General features: G+C 40.3%; 1 protein-coding gene across 1 annotated transcript; it reads right to left on the reverse strand.

Annotated features, from left to right (window-relative positions):
• Positions 1-589: 589 nt before the first annotated feature.
• Positions 590-14,776, reverse strand: ammecr1 (AMMECR nuclear protein 1). Its single transcript, XM_029519169.1, has 6 exons — positions 13,279-14,776; positions 8,233-8,343; positions 7,195-7,309; positions 6,549-6,639; positions 6,303-6,399; positions 590-5,600 (listed from the first exon to the last, which is right to left on the reverse strand). The coding sequence occupies exons 1-6, from the start codon at positions 13,752-13,754 to the stop codon at positions 5,486-5,488; spliced, it is 1,005 nt and encodes a 334-aa protein (XP_029375029.1). The 5' UTR covers positions 13,755-14,776; the 3' UTR covers positions 590-5,485.
• Between the last annotated feature and the right edge of the window lie 2,195 nt (positions 14,777-16,971).

Consider the following 16,971-nt stretch of genomic DNA (forward strand, 5'->3'; position numbering starts at 1 on the left):
TAGAAGGACATGTTTTTGTGTGACATTCATTCATAACATTTAAAAGAGTTGTTCTTTCTCCTTCAGTCAAATTCTTGCATAAATCTGATAAACTCTTATTTCAACCAAATACCCCGTTACGGTTACATTGAGTTACAACTTATCCCAACATTGTGGCAGGCTACTGCCAACTATGTTTCATTTTTATTCACCTAACCCATCTGGCTTTTATTTGCAGGAGCCAAAGTATGAAGATTTGAAAGATGTGGTAGAAACAAGCATCAGTTAATGGAAGTCATTCAGACTCGTCGCCCTGGGTAACCCAGGCCACGCCGTTTGTTTACAGTTTACACGCTCATCAGGGAGCTGTAAGTTCTGAGCAGTCGATGATACTGATGTTCTGCTGAAGCTGCTTGGATCTCAACACAAAACACTCACGGACTCGCGGCCTGTATGTTGTGAGAGCTGTGGAAGTGGATGGAAGAAAGAAAAGAGTGACACATGTTCTCTTTTCAGTTGATTTTGTATTTTTTTATTGAATAAATGATTTAAAATGTAATAACAATGTTTAAAACTACATCTTCACAGCCATTGCTTACATACTCAGATAACCCATCTATATATATTCTTTCAAACCTCCCCGCTTTTCTTTTGCATTTTTTTTTTTTATTTTTAATTTTTTGCAAATTTCTTTTTCTTTTTTTTGTGTGTGTCTTTTGTTTTGTTTTGTTTTTTTTTTTCCTTTTGGATTCATACTATCATAATAAATGCCCGTTTCAAGTCTCGTCACACTAACAGCAATTCAATAGGAAAAGAGGAAGGGTCTAGTTCTACAGGGGGATGGATTTGAAGTTCCCAGTTCATATTATTCCATCAACATTTTTCAAGTTACTAAAGCAGAGAGGGGGGGGGGGATCAAAAAATTTTAAAATAAAAGAAATAAAAGTTGGTATGAGGAGTTACACCAGGCAACCCTCCCAGCCCATCAGGCCACTGCAACAGAAAAGTCATTTTGTACAGTGACACGTCTTAGAAGTCAGTGTCTCAAAAATTCAGAACATAGAAAACCACTAAAATAATTTTGAAACTAGATCCAAAATATTCTTTGAAAAGAATTTATTTTGATGTACAAAAACAGTCATTTTCTTTTATTTTTTTATTTTCTTTTTTAAATATTTTTTTTTTAATAAAAGTCTCAAACACAAGTTTATTGTAGTTCTTATTTCATTTGTCATTATCATTATTATTATTGATTCATTTATACTTCTTTTTTTTCTTATTCATCTATCAGTGCGATTGTATACCAGTGCAGCTACTGGGTCCATAGTAAAGAAAACAGGCTTTTTCATCTTTAATGGCATAAAAAATAAGGAAAAATCCATCTTTTATACAAAGTATAACTGCTGGTCTTTAGGGAAAAAAACATTTATAAACCCATAAAGCTAGGAGGCACACCATGGGATTTTCATTTTTGTAAATTATAGCAATAATAATAGTAATAATAATAATAACAATAATAATAAAATAAGTAACAACAATTTGCAACCAGTTTTAACCATCCCTGATGCCCTGTACGGCTTCAGAGATAGACTCAATGAAAATTCATTGAAAAATTGGGTTGCTCAATAAGTCAAGACAGTTGAGAAATCGCACACACACAAAATAAAAGAGACATAACGAACATTTTTTCAATTGCAGGGGTGTTTTTTGGAAGGACAGGAAGCCAGGCCTGAAGAGCAGCATTTGGGCATGGCCGCTGGCATCTTTGGTTCAGTCAGACATACGAAGGTAACACGAGCTTGAGCATTCCTACGAAATATGAGAATGACCACACAAGGAATGCTGAGGCTGAACTCTAACCCTGGTATGGAACCAAAACACAATCTGCTACAACAAACTACGAATGTCGTTCCATAATATCCCATGAGGTATCAATGCTTTAAACAGTTAATCAGTACAGAACCACAACTATATTCTGCATGTTCTACGTAAAACTTCAACTCTGCGTCCCATGATAGAAGATGCTTACCTTCAACACAGTTTAAGAGAGGCTGTGAAGACCTTGACAACAGGAACCTTTCACTAGTCAACAAATCAAACCGTTCCCTTACAGGAGGTCAAGCGATTCAGCAGCTAGGAGGGGAAAAACGGAAGAAGTGCTCCTCCGATTTTCCCGGAGAGGCAACAAACACTACTACTGCCACTATCCACTGAACGACACACTTCACACCTTGACCAACTAGGCCATGAGGTTGGGCCACAGTGTAGGGAGTAATCGGGGGAAAGGAGGTTAACGTGTGACTTCTTGTCCTTTCAAACCTGCAGGGGTGTTGACTTGCACTGGTAGGAAAACAAAAAAACACCTGTTGAACAGATCTGCATATATCAAGGATAGTAAAGGTAACACATGTAGGATTTTCTCTTAATATACCGCTGCTCAGGTGTTACAACGACCATTAACAGTACATTCCATAGCCCCTGTGACGTGTTGCTGCTGGGACTTTATCCTTTACTGTACGTGTAAGAGTAACTGGTGCTTTTCCCATAGGGAACCAACCCTCCAATCCGACACACTGGACCAAAGCAAAGCAGAGATTCTCGGGGCTACTGTTTGTATTGGTGAGAGTCATACTTCGGGATTAACATGTGTCGTCATGACTCATTCACAGCGATGTACTGAAGAGAAATTCCTAAATGTAGCATCGTTAAGTATGATATGATCAATGAGTCCGCATGACCAGTCACGAGCTGTGACCACCCCAATATGAGGTCCGATAGCACCATATTTGTCTTTTAAATCTCTTAATGGTTAATAAGAGTGTCTAAGCCATAGATCAAGCATATCATGGATAAAACCATAGGTCTCATACTCAGACATACATGCAACAAAATACATTGCATGTGTATAGAAAGACATATATGTAAAAGAGCATGGTCAATTTGGTTTTGCAGCAGAAAAATTCAGGTTGTGCTGTGCTAAATGGACCAGGAGGTGAATGCCAGACTGTTCCTCGGTGTGGTTTGTGTATCCTTTAGAAAAGCATTCACGACCCTCAGGGCTTCAAACTGTCTTCCCATGGTTTAAACATTCAGGGAAACAAAACCACAGTGCCCAGTGTCAATTTAAGAGTTTACAAAGTCTACACGGGGCTTTCCAAAGTGAAAGACATGAGGACCAGCATGTGGGTAAGACATGAATGAACAGGCATACAGGGGCCCCCATCTATCTAAGATCTACTGCTAGAATGTAGTTTAGGAAAACATGATCTCAGCCCCTTCCTCACACTGTGGGGCTAGGAGAGATGAAACTGTGTGCTGGAGGAACATTCTGAGCATCATCTACTGGTCCACTATTTATTAAATCATTAATTTAAGGCAACACAACTGAAATCTGGGTCATTTCGGGTTACTGTGGATGGAGTGCCAAAAGCCCTTGACATTTTGCATAAAGAAAAATAACCTGCCAGTTAGTAAAGGCTGTTACGAAGAAAGATGTTGGTCAAGTAACAGGAACCTCTCAAAAAATTCCAGTTAGCAAAACTAAAACTAAAACAAGCAGATCACATGATGAGCTTTACTATTCAAACTTTCTGGAAAGTAAACCCAACTGGCCTAGTGTGTGTGGATGTGACTCACAACAACTAATATTTGGATGGGAAATGGCTTCTTAAGTCCTTACAAAGCCCTGGCTTTTTATTTGAAGACTGTGTGCTGCTGAGCTCCATGCAGAGATTCTGCTCTAACTAATTCAACTGTGTTTGCTCCTACCTGCTGCCAAACAGCTGATAAAACAGACCACAAATCAAAATACTTCCTGTCTTGTGGACAGATAGATCGACGGGATCTCACTCAACGGCAGAATGGTAGTACGGTTTCAACAACTAAATCAACTCGCTGCACCGTGACATGCGCTTCTAAATGACACAAACATATCAACTAGCTCACTTCTTTTGTGCATCATGTGGTGTATCTTCATTCAAAATGACGATTTTAATACGGTGTACTGAGTGCACGAGTAACAATGGTTAGCTATAATCTGAAAAGACAAGACAATGTTTCCACAACGACACGAGCAATATACAAGACATCCTACGAATGACCGAAACCGCCACTTCGACTGGTTTTCAGTGATGCAGCCTTGCCTGAGGCTGGCTGGTGTACGTTTGCATTCAGAGGCAGAAGGCCCTCAATATTTGAGGACAACCAATTTAGTGGCACTGAATGCACACACTTCAAGCCAAACATCAGACTACTCTTACAAAGTGTGGAATAAAAAGAGAATATGGCTTTAAGTAGTTATAGCATGTCCCTGTCAAGTCACTCCCTGCCAGTAAACTCAGAAACTAACAGACACGGTAAATTTAAATGGCAGTATTGTTCATGCACATACTGCTTTTTTTTTTTCCTCTAGGGATCCTGTGGTCATGCCTGCTCCCCCTCTCCAATGCAGGGAACAGACCCACTTGTTTCCCATTTTACATTGATAATTAACAAATCACCAGGGCGGACATGATCATCCTCAGCCAAAATGGCTTCCTCCACAATTATCTTACAGTGAAAAAAAAAAAAAAAAAAAAAAAAAAAAATAGAGGGGGGCAAGCTGTAAGCTCTAGTCAAATAAACAGTTTGAGGTTTACAGGTTCCACCACAACAACATAAACAGTCCAGGAGGAAGGTTTCCAAAAATCACTGTTGGGAATCCATAGGTTAAATCCAATTTCTAATTTACTCCACTATTTTTTTGGTTTTTTACTTTGTGGCAGACCAACGTCCATATCCACACACAGAAAAACACACACGATTGTGAGCTCAAACAATAACACAACCAGCCAAGACTGGTCAAAGGGCATCACAATCATACTATCTATACTTCGGAGTATATAGATCCCAATAAATATTTCCAACTACAACACTACAAGAGTTTACAAGGCTCAAACAACCTCAACAGTCAAACTTTTTTTTTTTTTGAGAGGAATCAGAATAGAGACGACACAGCCTTTGAGAACTGCAGTTGCCTTGCTACATGGTATACAAGTTTGGATATTAAGACAAAGAAAAAAGGAAAAAACAAGAATCTTTTTTAGTAAATGTAAAATTGTAGCAAAGCCTAAAGAATATAAGCATGAGACTAATCTACTGTAAGAGACTTCCTTCCATCCACAGAATCAAACACCTGATTAGGTTTTGCTGAAAGACGCAAGATTAATAAAATCTAGAATTTGTTAATTTTCAAAAATATGAATGAAGGGGGTTATAGATATAGGTATACATATGCTGCAAAAAATTAACCACAGGCAAAGAAACAGAAATGTGGATTTCTTGCCATAATCAAATAATGCTTCGTTGCCACCCGTTGCCATGTCAACGTCTGGGAGACGGCCAGCATGGCAACGGAAACTATCATCATAAAATGGTACAGTAGTAGAAATAGCTAGACCAGGAGGGGGCAGGCTCTCCTGGGAAAAGGTCCGCGGAGAGGTCCAATGATTGGTCATGCGGCTCGCTGTCAGGAATAATGGTTGTAGGGTGGTAGAGGGTGCCCAATGCCATTCTGGTAGTGATGGTGCTGACGGTGGGCGATGTACTCTGCATAACCCATTGTCATCTTCTCGCTACGGTACCTAGGAATGAAAAAAGAAGTGTTGGTAAAGCCGTCTCCCTTGTGTCGAGTGAGGAAAGCTACAAAACTACGCATTGTGGGAAATTTCCAGGAGAGTTTGTAGACAGCTATAGAGCAACAGCACTTATGTACTCTTTCATTCGTTCAACTGCAGCAACAGATTCATATCAGGGACAGCCACCTTGGTTGTTAAACAAAAACATTTCAGTTGTTTTTCTGAGTAAGCCGTGGCATCGAACATCAAACCCAGCACATTTTAGATAAATGTGCTGAGGCTCTCCTGGGCAGGGTTAGGGACAGGTAGATGAGCCACAGTCTGCACCTACTGTAGTTCTGTACAATCAACAACAAACAAGTTCATTCACAACTTTAAAAGCCTCAGTTAGACCGACAGATATGTTCATTCCTTTCCTGATGGAGTATTCCACTGATTTAAGACTGCACATTGCTGAAAGATTTTATTCCACAACTCATCTCTTATAAAGCCTTGGCTCCTCTGTTACCCACAATACAGCTTGACTGCTCAGAGTTCAGTCAAGAAAGCTGGTAAGCCCACTTTTTTTGTAACTTCACGGCCTCAGATTTGTGTCATCTTCAGCCCATCAAAAGATTTCTTGCAGACCCTCCTTGAGCCGCTAAAGGCTTTACAAAACTTTTCCACATATGCAGTTCGTACTCCCCAGTATCGTAAGTCTAATCTTACCTGGTTAACTTAATGGTCTTCCTGAAGTCATTTGTGATGGGAGCTTTGTAACCTCCCTTTCGTAGTAAGGAATCTATGGTTTGAATGTGGTCCCAACCTTGATAAAACAGAGACATTTCTCTTTACAAATTCCAGAGCATCGAGATTTTGTTTAATATATATGTGCACTCTTTTTGAAAAGCAGATTGGGTTGGATTGTTCAGAGAGAGAGAGAGAGTGAGGAAAAAAAAAAAAAGAAGGCCTCACCTTGCTCCTTTGCAACCTCTGGTAGGTAGGTGGCGGTGCGCTTTGATCCTTTTTCATTGAAAAACTCTATCCTAATGCCATGGACACCCACCTAGAATTCAAGACAGGTACAACAAGACAGAATACTTTTAACCAGATAAATCCAAATTTCCTCCAACAACAGCAAAACAAGAAAATAATTAAGCTATTCAGTTGTAACCTAAGCCTGCTTAAGCACAGAGTTTCAGTACATTTTTCCATTGAAATATCTTTAGTTATGTTATGTTATGACATGTTACTAGTGAAGAATTGAGCTATAATTGCCATTTCCTGGAATATATAGTCACTCGACACATTTTGAACATCCTATCAGACTAGTTATTGTAAAACACAAAAATATGCTCCGATTCCACTTAATGCCATGTTCTTGAGATAAAAGCCATTATCGTTATTTTTTACTACGCAAGATTCAGATCTTTGAACATTTGCTTGTAGTTGCAGTTTAAGGATTCATCTCAAAGAAATTTGGAAGAGCTGGTTTGCCGATGTGCTGACAGCTGTGAAGGAGCATTTGAGCTGTGATGCACCACAACTCTTAAAACAAATGATTTAATTTTGATTGTGACGGTAACCCCAGCGCTCAGTTTTAGCACAGCGTGCATCTTACCTCCCAGTCAAGGTAATCACCGACATCTTCAAAGTTGGTGAGAAGAGACACTGAGCAGAAGAGGCGAGGCAGCTCATCCCTTGTCATAGGGGGAAAGCGGCTGTCTTTAAGGGCACTGCAGAGAAAGAAGCACAATGAAAAACACCATTACAAGAAGGAAATAATGAAAATAATCATCACAATGAAGTAACAAATGCCACAACTAATTTATTTTGTGCAAGACATGAAAATTTTATTTTTCCCCCTCCTTGAATCTGGGGGGATCTTTTTGTCTACATTTTGGTCCACGGTGCTGTTTGTAGTGTGTGTATGCATATTCCCTGAAGGAACTGCGTGTGTTTACATGTCAGGTATGTCTGCCCTCAGGACTAACTTATTTATTTATTTTACATTTTAAGAGTCTGGTTTTAAAAATAAGTTAAAAAACACATTTTAGTTTCATTCCACTCCACATGGATCCTTTGTTGGGAGTCACAGGTTCAACGATATTTACATAACAGTCAAGTTAAAACTGAATTTAGATTCCTGACCCGCGTTCAGCCCACCAGTAGAATGATGTATGCTGGTTTCACCTGCATCACTGTGTTGGTCTGGAGAGGTATAAAAGTGTCCAATACAACAAAAGAGGAAATTTTTATAAATCACATCATACATTAATAAAATCTCTTTACAATAATCCACACACAGTGTCAGTTTTTGATACAATTCTTTTGTGTCAGAGCCTAGGTGTGTTGTGAGTGCAGTTTGTTTCAGAAAGCTGCTCACATATAAAGCAGGCGAACGGTATCAACTTATCTGAACATCGCAAAAAAAAACCCTGCATGGAAGAATTGACATAAGGGGATTTATATTTTGGAGTTTTTTAATCAACAGGATCTGGACTAAAACAGACATACATTACATAGACTGTTACAGAAAGCTGTAAATGAAACAAGATAATGTGTTTTCACTTTCACTTACTACAGATTAATTATTTCTCCACGGTCTTGTCCTGTCATGGTTTGGTCTACAGAAAAGCTATTCCCTGTGGTTTCTTACCTGGTAAGGGTGTACTCCCTGAGTCCTGAGTGCAGATTCATGGCAGAAAATGTACCTATACAACCCCTCAACCGTTTGTCTCTGCCAATTTTCCATGTGACAAACAGCGGGCTGAAAAACAAGAAAAAAAAACAGACCACGTTACAGCAGCTGATCTTAAGTAGCATCCAAGGATATATACTTTTCTGAACTGTACCACAAAACACAGTTAAATTTGCTAGTACACAGAGATCAGTTTTTAAGCTTATGTTCATGACTCACCCATAACTGCATCATTTTCAAACAAGAACATTGTACCCTTCATGTAACAATGTGGTTCCAGTGTCTAAATTAGCCCAATTAGCCCTGGCACTTGTCTGATTCATTAACAAAATGACAACAAGCAACCCAATTAAATCCAGCATAAGAGGAACAGTGCTTCAATGGAGGATATGATGATAACAATTTGAAGGCATCTCCTTTATGTTTGCATAAATACACTCCAGAGGACAAAGCCTAGTGTAAACTGAAATGGGGCTTGACTGCCATGCAGTGTTATGTAAATAAACTGGACACCTTCATGTCGCATTTACAGTCACCTGGGCCGTACACAGTGCATTTTGTTTTGTTGTGAGCATTACAAAAACACCTTTGGGTGCAGAACAGTACTGTGGCTACACAGATCGACTGACAGAGAGCGTCTTCTGCCCCGGGTGCTCAAACATGAACAGCAAATGTCATTTAAATCTTGACTGTGTAAAATCAATCTGATTTATTGTCACTTGCCCATCAGTAATGTTCTCACATGCCATTATAATGCTTCAGACATTTTTTCCTTCAACATGAGCATCAGTGACAGTTTAATGGGAGCAGTTAAATAGAAATACAGCTTGACACTTTCACAGCTGCACATTATTACTTGTGTTACTGATGCTCCTTTTGTAATGTAAATAATGGTGTTGTCTTCATGGAAACTAGGACACTGATGAGTTGTTATAATCATTTTTGTAATGATTTTTTTGTTTTTACTTAAAATTAATTTGTAATAAACCATTCCCACTCTTATTTGAACAACCAAAAATACACCACAGCTTGGGAAAGTTTCTCCTTTTTCTTGTGAGACATGAACATGAAATTTACACAATATAACAAACTTGAACTTCAGCACTAATTTGTTGCAAATATTTGGGTCCAATACTCTGGAAAAAAAAAGGCTTTAAAAATCCAAATTCACAAATAAAACATGCATGAGACACTTGTCTTTTATCAAAAGTTACATTTTATTTTTAGATTTTCACATAATAAACAATTGTTCTATGAACGTAAAAAACTAAATTTCAAGATGTGATTCAAATTTCTGCCAATAATAATAAAAAAATAAACAAAGTAAAATTACAAATAAACAAAACATTACAACTACAGCAATTACTCCAAGTGACAGTAAGTCACTGAGAAGCAACACTTTGTGTAATGGTCACTGCAATTGACTGGTGTCTTATAGTTTTACCGATCAGTTCTTCGGAAAACATAGCATGGTAAAGGTCCTGTTGCTTCACTTTGCCTTTCCTGGATCATTTTCTTCTTCTGTGTGTGAGAAAAATGCTGGTGTCTTCTGGCGTTCTCCTCAAAAGAGGAGAAAGAGTAACGTAAAGAAGGAAAAACATTGCTAATGTTTTTGAGCCATTACGATTAAGAACGTTAACAAGCTAACATGTTAGCCAGCTAGCTATTGCCTTCAAAACCATGATGTTTCAATCATAGCTTCAGCTCACAATAGTTACAAAAATAAAGAAGCTTAACATATACAATTTTTAGCTAACATACTTTTGCAGAAATATATCCCATTAACTAACATGCAGGGGTTCTATCCCTTTGTACAACCATACAAATTAACAAAACCTTGCTGGCTAAATAAGCCATTTAGTTATGCTAACATACCTGCAGAAGTGCTCAATGGTTAGTGTGGTCCAAATGGTTCTCTGGCAGTCCAAATTAAGAAAAAAATTACCATTTTAAAAAAGTGTTGCACAGTAAATGAATCATGTTGAGTTGCGCCTGTCAGCATGAAGACGATTTGACGTGCCAAGATGATTTACAGCTGATATGGGTGTGCAGTACACCAATGACAATATCTGCGAAGTTCCTGTTGGCAAATTTTAGAATCACGGTCCCCAAATAGTAAAAACAAAATGGTCACTGTCTGAGGCCCTGCATTGCTTACTGGCTAACTTTGCAGAGCACTGCATCTGTGTCAGATGTTGGGGCCGTTTGGTGAGTTCCAATAATTCAGTCTGACAATGCCCCCGAGTGAAGGATGTGTTGAAGATATCACAGACCATAAGCATGAGCTTCTCAAACCTGTGGGAGTTTTCACACTGGTTCCACTAGATTCCTAGTCACGACATCCCGGTTGGCTTTACACCTTCGATTCATGTGGTGAAGGTATAGCACATGCCCAGTAAATGGCTGAGACTGAAAATCAACTGCAACATTTTTTTCTTTAAGGGAGATGGAAGGTCTAAATAGAGCATGTTTAAATGAGTAATTTTGTTGATTTATTTCCCCTTCATGCCAATGAATGCGCCAAACACAAACTAGGTGTCAGTAGGATGACATACATTGGAAGCAGGGGTGATCTCTGTATAAAACTCAAACTTTCCCTATGTAAATTTAGTCTTTGCTGAGGGAAATCAGCTAAAATTTACTGCCTACTAAAAGCGTAATATATGACCCGTAATAATTGAATTATGAATGCGTTACTGAGGAAGTAAGCATTTACCACTCAATTTTATTAAAGTACACTTATAATAAGGGCCTCGTACATTACTAGCCTTAGATTTTGTTGTTGAAGGTTTGTTGTGTTCTTGGTTTAGCATTTACCCTGATTATAAAGGTGATGCCAGTTTGCCTTTATTAAGGACACTGAGACTAACTCCTGCAACAGGCATTTTAATTACACAATTTTACATTAACTAAGATGCTCTCATAATGTCCCACAGTGACGCTAGGTCTAGGTAATGCCAGATTATTATTTTTGCATGTATGATAAATGGTAACAGTGATCTGGTTTGCCAGGCTAAGACTGAGAGGGTATCCATTAGAAAGGACAGAGAAAATAGCTTTGTGAGTGACAGGGTATGGCCATATGGAAGAACAGAGCCATGTATGGAGACAAGAATGTCAGAAAGACATTCACAGGGAGAAAGCACAACATAATCAGCAAATAGTAAATAGAACTGAATGTGCAGTATCACTACATACATAAATTTAGTGATTCTTCTAAATATAAATTTTAATTTTGTTAGTGATGGATTTCCATTTCTCCATTATCTGACAGATTTATTTGGTTAGTCTGTGATACAGTGAGCTGCATCCGCTCTATCTGAGGTCTGCCACGTTATTATTCAGAGAAAGATAAAGATAAGACTGAGGGTGAGAGATGCTGTTCGAGCATCTTTTCTTTCAAAAATCATCATGAGCATAGAAGGCAGCATACTGAGAGATTTAACATTAATTCAAAACAGAATCATCTATAAGTGAAAAATACATTTATGTATGTGGAAGGAGAAAGTCAGACTGCTTAAATATAAAGAGAGTATGAAGCATCCTTCCATAACAGATAAGGATAACAATCCAACACGTTGGGTGTGCCGGAGCTCTATACATACATATATGCTTTTGAAATGGGTGCAACCCTGGATTTTATGGTCAGTATGTTGAAGTGCCAGACTGCTTTACATTATGATTGTACTCATTCTTTTACATGACAGTATGAAGTCATGTTTACACCACAACACAGCCATTCATTTTGGATTTTTTTTTTCTTTAAAGACGCTGACCTTCTTAAGAACTCGGTCAGAAGTTACTTCATCCATTTAGGATCGATACACGGCCGTGGCTCCAACTGTAAACAATCCCCTTAACAGCCTGAACATGTCAGGAAAACGCCCGCAAAGTCACATGCTATCGTATTTCACCGTCTGAGCATCGATCTGCGCAAATGTTTCTGCGGAGGGCGCAAGAATACGGTTTACACGCAGAAAATGGAAATGTATTCATCTCACGGGTTATTAGTTGGGCAATAAAATTCACGTATTTAATGGGAACTTCATTTGTTCGCACGCTCTCTATGTTTGATTGCCATATTGACATAAAACTGTCACTTTTCTGTATTATTTATTGCTGAAGAAGGACTTCAGGCCACCAAGTGCTTAGCAAGAACCACCTTTTCTTTGTTGCTCGGTGCCAAACTCGGTGAAGTTTCCCTTTAAATGCCACATTCTCCTTCATCATTAAAAGCCTGTTTTAGTCTGATCATCTACCTGGCAGTGTTTTTAGACTTTTGTACACCCGTCAACTCATTCATTACTAAAAGGTCGTTAGACTGTTGTCAACCAACCTGATGTAGCGGATAGCTAACAAAGCTAAGCCTATTATGTGGCAACCCGGAGTTGACTGAGGGTAACTTGAAAGATTAAACGTACAAATGTTACATTTTGATACTTGATATTTTGTTAACTCTAACCCAAAGCTGCCGCTGTTGACGTGGGGGGGGGGGGGAATAACGCTGTTATCAATCAACCCCGTTTCTTTTAACTGTTAGTGGTTAGCTTCTGTTAGCTAGAAGCTAACGGGCTTAGCTAATGTTAGCCGTTGGTGTGAGAGTTGGACAAACACTGTCGGTAAATATTGACTTCGCCAAAGCACCCAAGACAAACGTGTGAGTGACGGTGTGCATCGCTCAGTGCCAGGTAAATAAAGTGGACAGGAGCATATCAGGTCATTCGGCTTGACGTTAATGTTAAGCTAGTGTAGCGGCAGGCCGGTGTAGACAGTCTCTTCGACCAGGCCCGAACTCCAACTTGGACAAATTGAGCCAGGATTGCGAGTTTTTCGCTTTAAATTTACTGCAAGTCAAACGCTGTGTCGATGTGACAGTTTGTCCCCTTCGAGCTGAAGCAGCGCCTAAAGGGGAAGCCGAAAGCTGCACCGCAGCACACATTTGTGGAGAGATGATACCGTTGAGTTTAGACATGCAGCAGAACAACAAAAGAGAAAAATACTCACTATGGATCGTTTGTAAACCTGGGTGTTCTCGGAGGTTGGTATCCGTACAGATGGCAATAAAGCACGTCAAAACAGAAGCAGCACATCTCCGCTGAGACCACCATTTTTCTGCCTCCAGTTCCCGAACCAGGTCCCGGGCTGAGATTCGGGGAGAGGCCGGCTGTAGTGTAACCGGCCGGGGCTGGGGACAGAGCGTTTGTGCCGCTGCTCCCACTACTACTACTGCTGCCACTAACGTTACCCCCGGGTCCCCCCAGGCCGTTGGCTCTGCTCACGTTCGCCGCTGCTGCAACGGTCGCGGAGGAGCCAATCCCCAACTCCGAGCCACAATGTCCGGTTCCTGCCACCCCGCTTCCCGCCCCCACCCCGCCGGGACCCCCCGACCCGGGCGATCCCGACAGTTTCTGCTTCTTCACCCCGCAGCACCCGGCCGCCATCTTGGAACAATCTGCACCGACACACCGCTTCCGACCCATAACCGTCACCGCGGGAAGGGTGGGGAGGAACGCCGACCAGACGTAGAAATCCCACTGCGTTGATGCGTACGACGGACAATACTCCACTTTCACGCTTTTATTTTTTATTTATTTTTTTTTTTTATCGGACGACGAAATAACCGATGTGGTGAGAAGACTGCAATGTCACCCTAGCGTTGCCTTTAAAAATGCGTGACTTCGCTACGCAAAATCCATAGCTGGATGAGCGTTTTCCCGGAGTAGTCAGCCAGTCCAGCTTTGGACCACGGTGTTCCAGTGGATCACCGATAACGTCAAGTCCTGGCCAAATATTCCCCCCTTCTCCCTAACACGACACCATCCGAGACGATCTCGATCAATTCCCCCTAACACATACAAGTTCAGGGAGTGCACAGTCCGAACAGGCCGCAGATGACAGTAGCCAGGCGGTCCAGATGTGAAGCCGACAGCCAGTGCGCTGTAGCCCCGCAGCACACCTCTCCAAGTGGAAGCCGGGAGCTTGAGTACGCAGGACCCATAAGCTTCAGCACAAATTGCGCGCAGTGCCTTGGACAGCGTAGCTTCTCATTGCACCAGCCTGTTTGCCACTTTGCCTCACAAACTTCTAATTACACAACAGGCCCAGTATGTTGGAATTCCAGACACTGGGATAACGCAGAGTAAAATGGCATCTGACAATGCGGGGTTGGCATGGTACAATGAACCGAGTCAGCGCCGAGCAAGTCATTTCAGTACGGTTAGGCCACACTTTGCACCTGCATGATGTCTGTTCTTGGACCTGGGTAAAATCTCAATATCACCCCCGCGTCAGATGTAGATCTGAAAGTTTTCAGTAAGGGTTTGTTTGGAGGTTGTCATCCGTGTATGAGGACGTGTATAGAAGAGCATTCTAGTCCGTGAGCCGCGAGGAATCCTCCGGGTTTGGCGACCCTCGCTCCGCACCCGTCTCTGTGCTGCTACCATTCAGTGCTGTTCGGGTAGAAGCCCTGTGATCGGTCGGTGGGCACAGGCATCGGTGTCGTCGGCACGCCGGAACCGGATTCAGAGAAAGTGCTGCGTTCAGTCGCTACACATTGTGCGTAGCTTTCTGAGGGTATCAAATTAGCAATTCTGAAGCAATGTACGGTGCTGTGGAAGCATGCGCGCCCCTGACGCTCATACGCGTGCGTGAAAAAGTATGTCTACATTATAAAAGGCAGAGGACGACACAGGTCTTTATCTGGACCTATTGGGCTGATTTGCTACATAAGTATGAATTCCGTTATGTCACTTATTTGCCAGTGATGCATCCTTGAAGCAAGCAGCTCCGAGGGATGACATAAAGGTTATAGTTCGTGTTAGTGATATGTCACTGTTGTTTGCTCAGACTGCTGATAAACCCATGGGGCCCTGGAAGAGTGATTTTAACCCCATCACAAACACCCCCTGCACATTTCTGGCCCCCTGAATCATTCTCCTGCTCCGCCCCAACTCAGCTCTCCTCCCTTTGGGTGGACTACACATACATTACTCATAGATATATTTGTCAGACAAGAGAGCAGTGAGCATTGTCTAAATGCCAGACATTAACACACATCATAAGATCAGATGATGATGAGGCTGCCCAGACTCATGATGTTGAACTGAGCCTGCTAGAAAATAAAACCACAGTGGCCTGTGCCTGACAAAAGAAAAGATCTCCTGGGTGGGTGGCATGGGGACAGGAGACTTTCCTCTCTCAACCTCAAATGAACCATGTATTGAAATCCAGAAATTACCACTATGATTCAAAATATTTGAGTCTATGTGAAATTGGTTGCTATAGTGGTTTAACTTCATTTTTAGTAATACACACGAAGCTGGCTGCTAAGAAGTGATGCAGTTATTGAAATCTGTTTGTGTTATTGATTTTTCAAATCAAGTAAAAGGTTTTTTTTTTTTTTTGTGGGGGGGGGGCATTGGTATAAATCAGAATTTTCCACAGGTTTATGGTCCAGATTACTTCAAACAGAGGCAAAGCTGTATACCGAGTAAACCAAAACACATCATCATAATTGTCATGTTCAAATTAGATAGACTCCTTATGTGTGGTGGTGAATTTCATAACAGGACTGTTGCCAGTGAAAGTGATGCTATTGCTATTGCAGTGTCTAAAAAAGTGCTTGTGTTTAAATGTGTCTTTAAGTTAATGTGCACTCATTGTCCAGTGTTTTTGTCTTGACCTGCATTTGCTGTCAAGTTCAGACATATCTAAGATTATCATCCAGGCCAGAACAGAAAAGAGTAACCCACAGACACTACTCAGATAAAGTGCCCCATGACTGACTCAGCAAAACGTTTCAAGCCAGTTCTAAAATGTACAACAAATTAATTTTGACTTTAGTGGATATCGACTGAACATTTGCCTACATTTTCCTGGTAACGGGCCTCCTTAGGCAGACCTAAGTGCACATTAGGTCAAAAAACTTGTGTAAAAGCAAAGGTTTGAGTGTAGCCTTAAACCATAACCCTCCCGCATGAATGACTTCCCTCTCTCATGTGATGTTTCATTTTCTCGGAATAAGAAATATTTATGGTGACTGGTTGGCTGATGTGATCTTACTTCATGTAGACTAACTGCGATTTTTATTTGTTTGGATTGTAAATTAGATATGTAATATAATTTCTAAACAAATGACCTTTAAAAATCACTTCACTATTTCACCACAAACCATTTTATACCCAATAACATTGTTTTGAAGCCATTAACAAAAATTAAAATAAAAAACCTTCCTATTTCATTGCTAATAACCTAATAAGACTGTCTTCATTGTTACCATTGTTAACAGATGCTGCCAAGCTTTCAAAAGTGTAATGTGGAAAATGTCCTTAGTCATGGTCGTATATTATATGGCTTTATTACTATATTCACTGTGATGTTTATACTGGCTGTGATGTAGAATTTGAGCATATTAGATTATTTAAATATTTTAATGATTGAAGTTCTACAACAAAATATCAAATTTATTGATTCCCAACAAACCTAGCTATCATTTTAGCTACTGGGTTTAGATTAATTTTGATTATATAAAACATTTTCGCCAGTTCATGGGAAACTCTATAACACAGCTTTGTTGAGCATGAAACAGGTTAGTACACACGGCTTAGTACAGCTGACTAGAGCATATTCTCTTCAAAAACCCATTCATGTGACCATTGGATTTTTGGCATGGGTGGCATGGGTCACTGCAATACAATC

Source organism: Echeneis naucrates, chromosome 14 (assembly GCF_900963305.1).
Source record: "Echeneis naucrates chromosome 14, fEcheNa1.1, whole genome shotgun sequence".
NCBI classification, from domain to species: Eukaryota; Metazoa; Chordata; class Actinopteri; order Carangiformes; family Echeneidae; genus Echeneis; species Echeneis naucrates.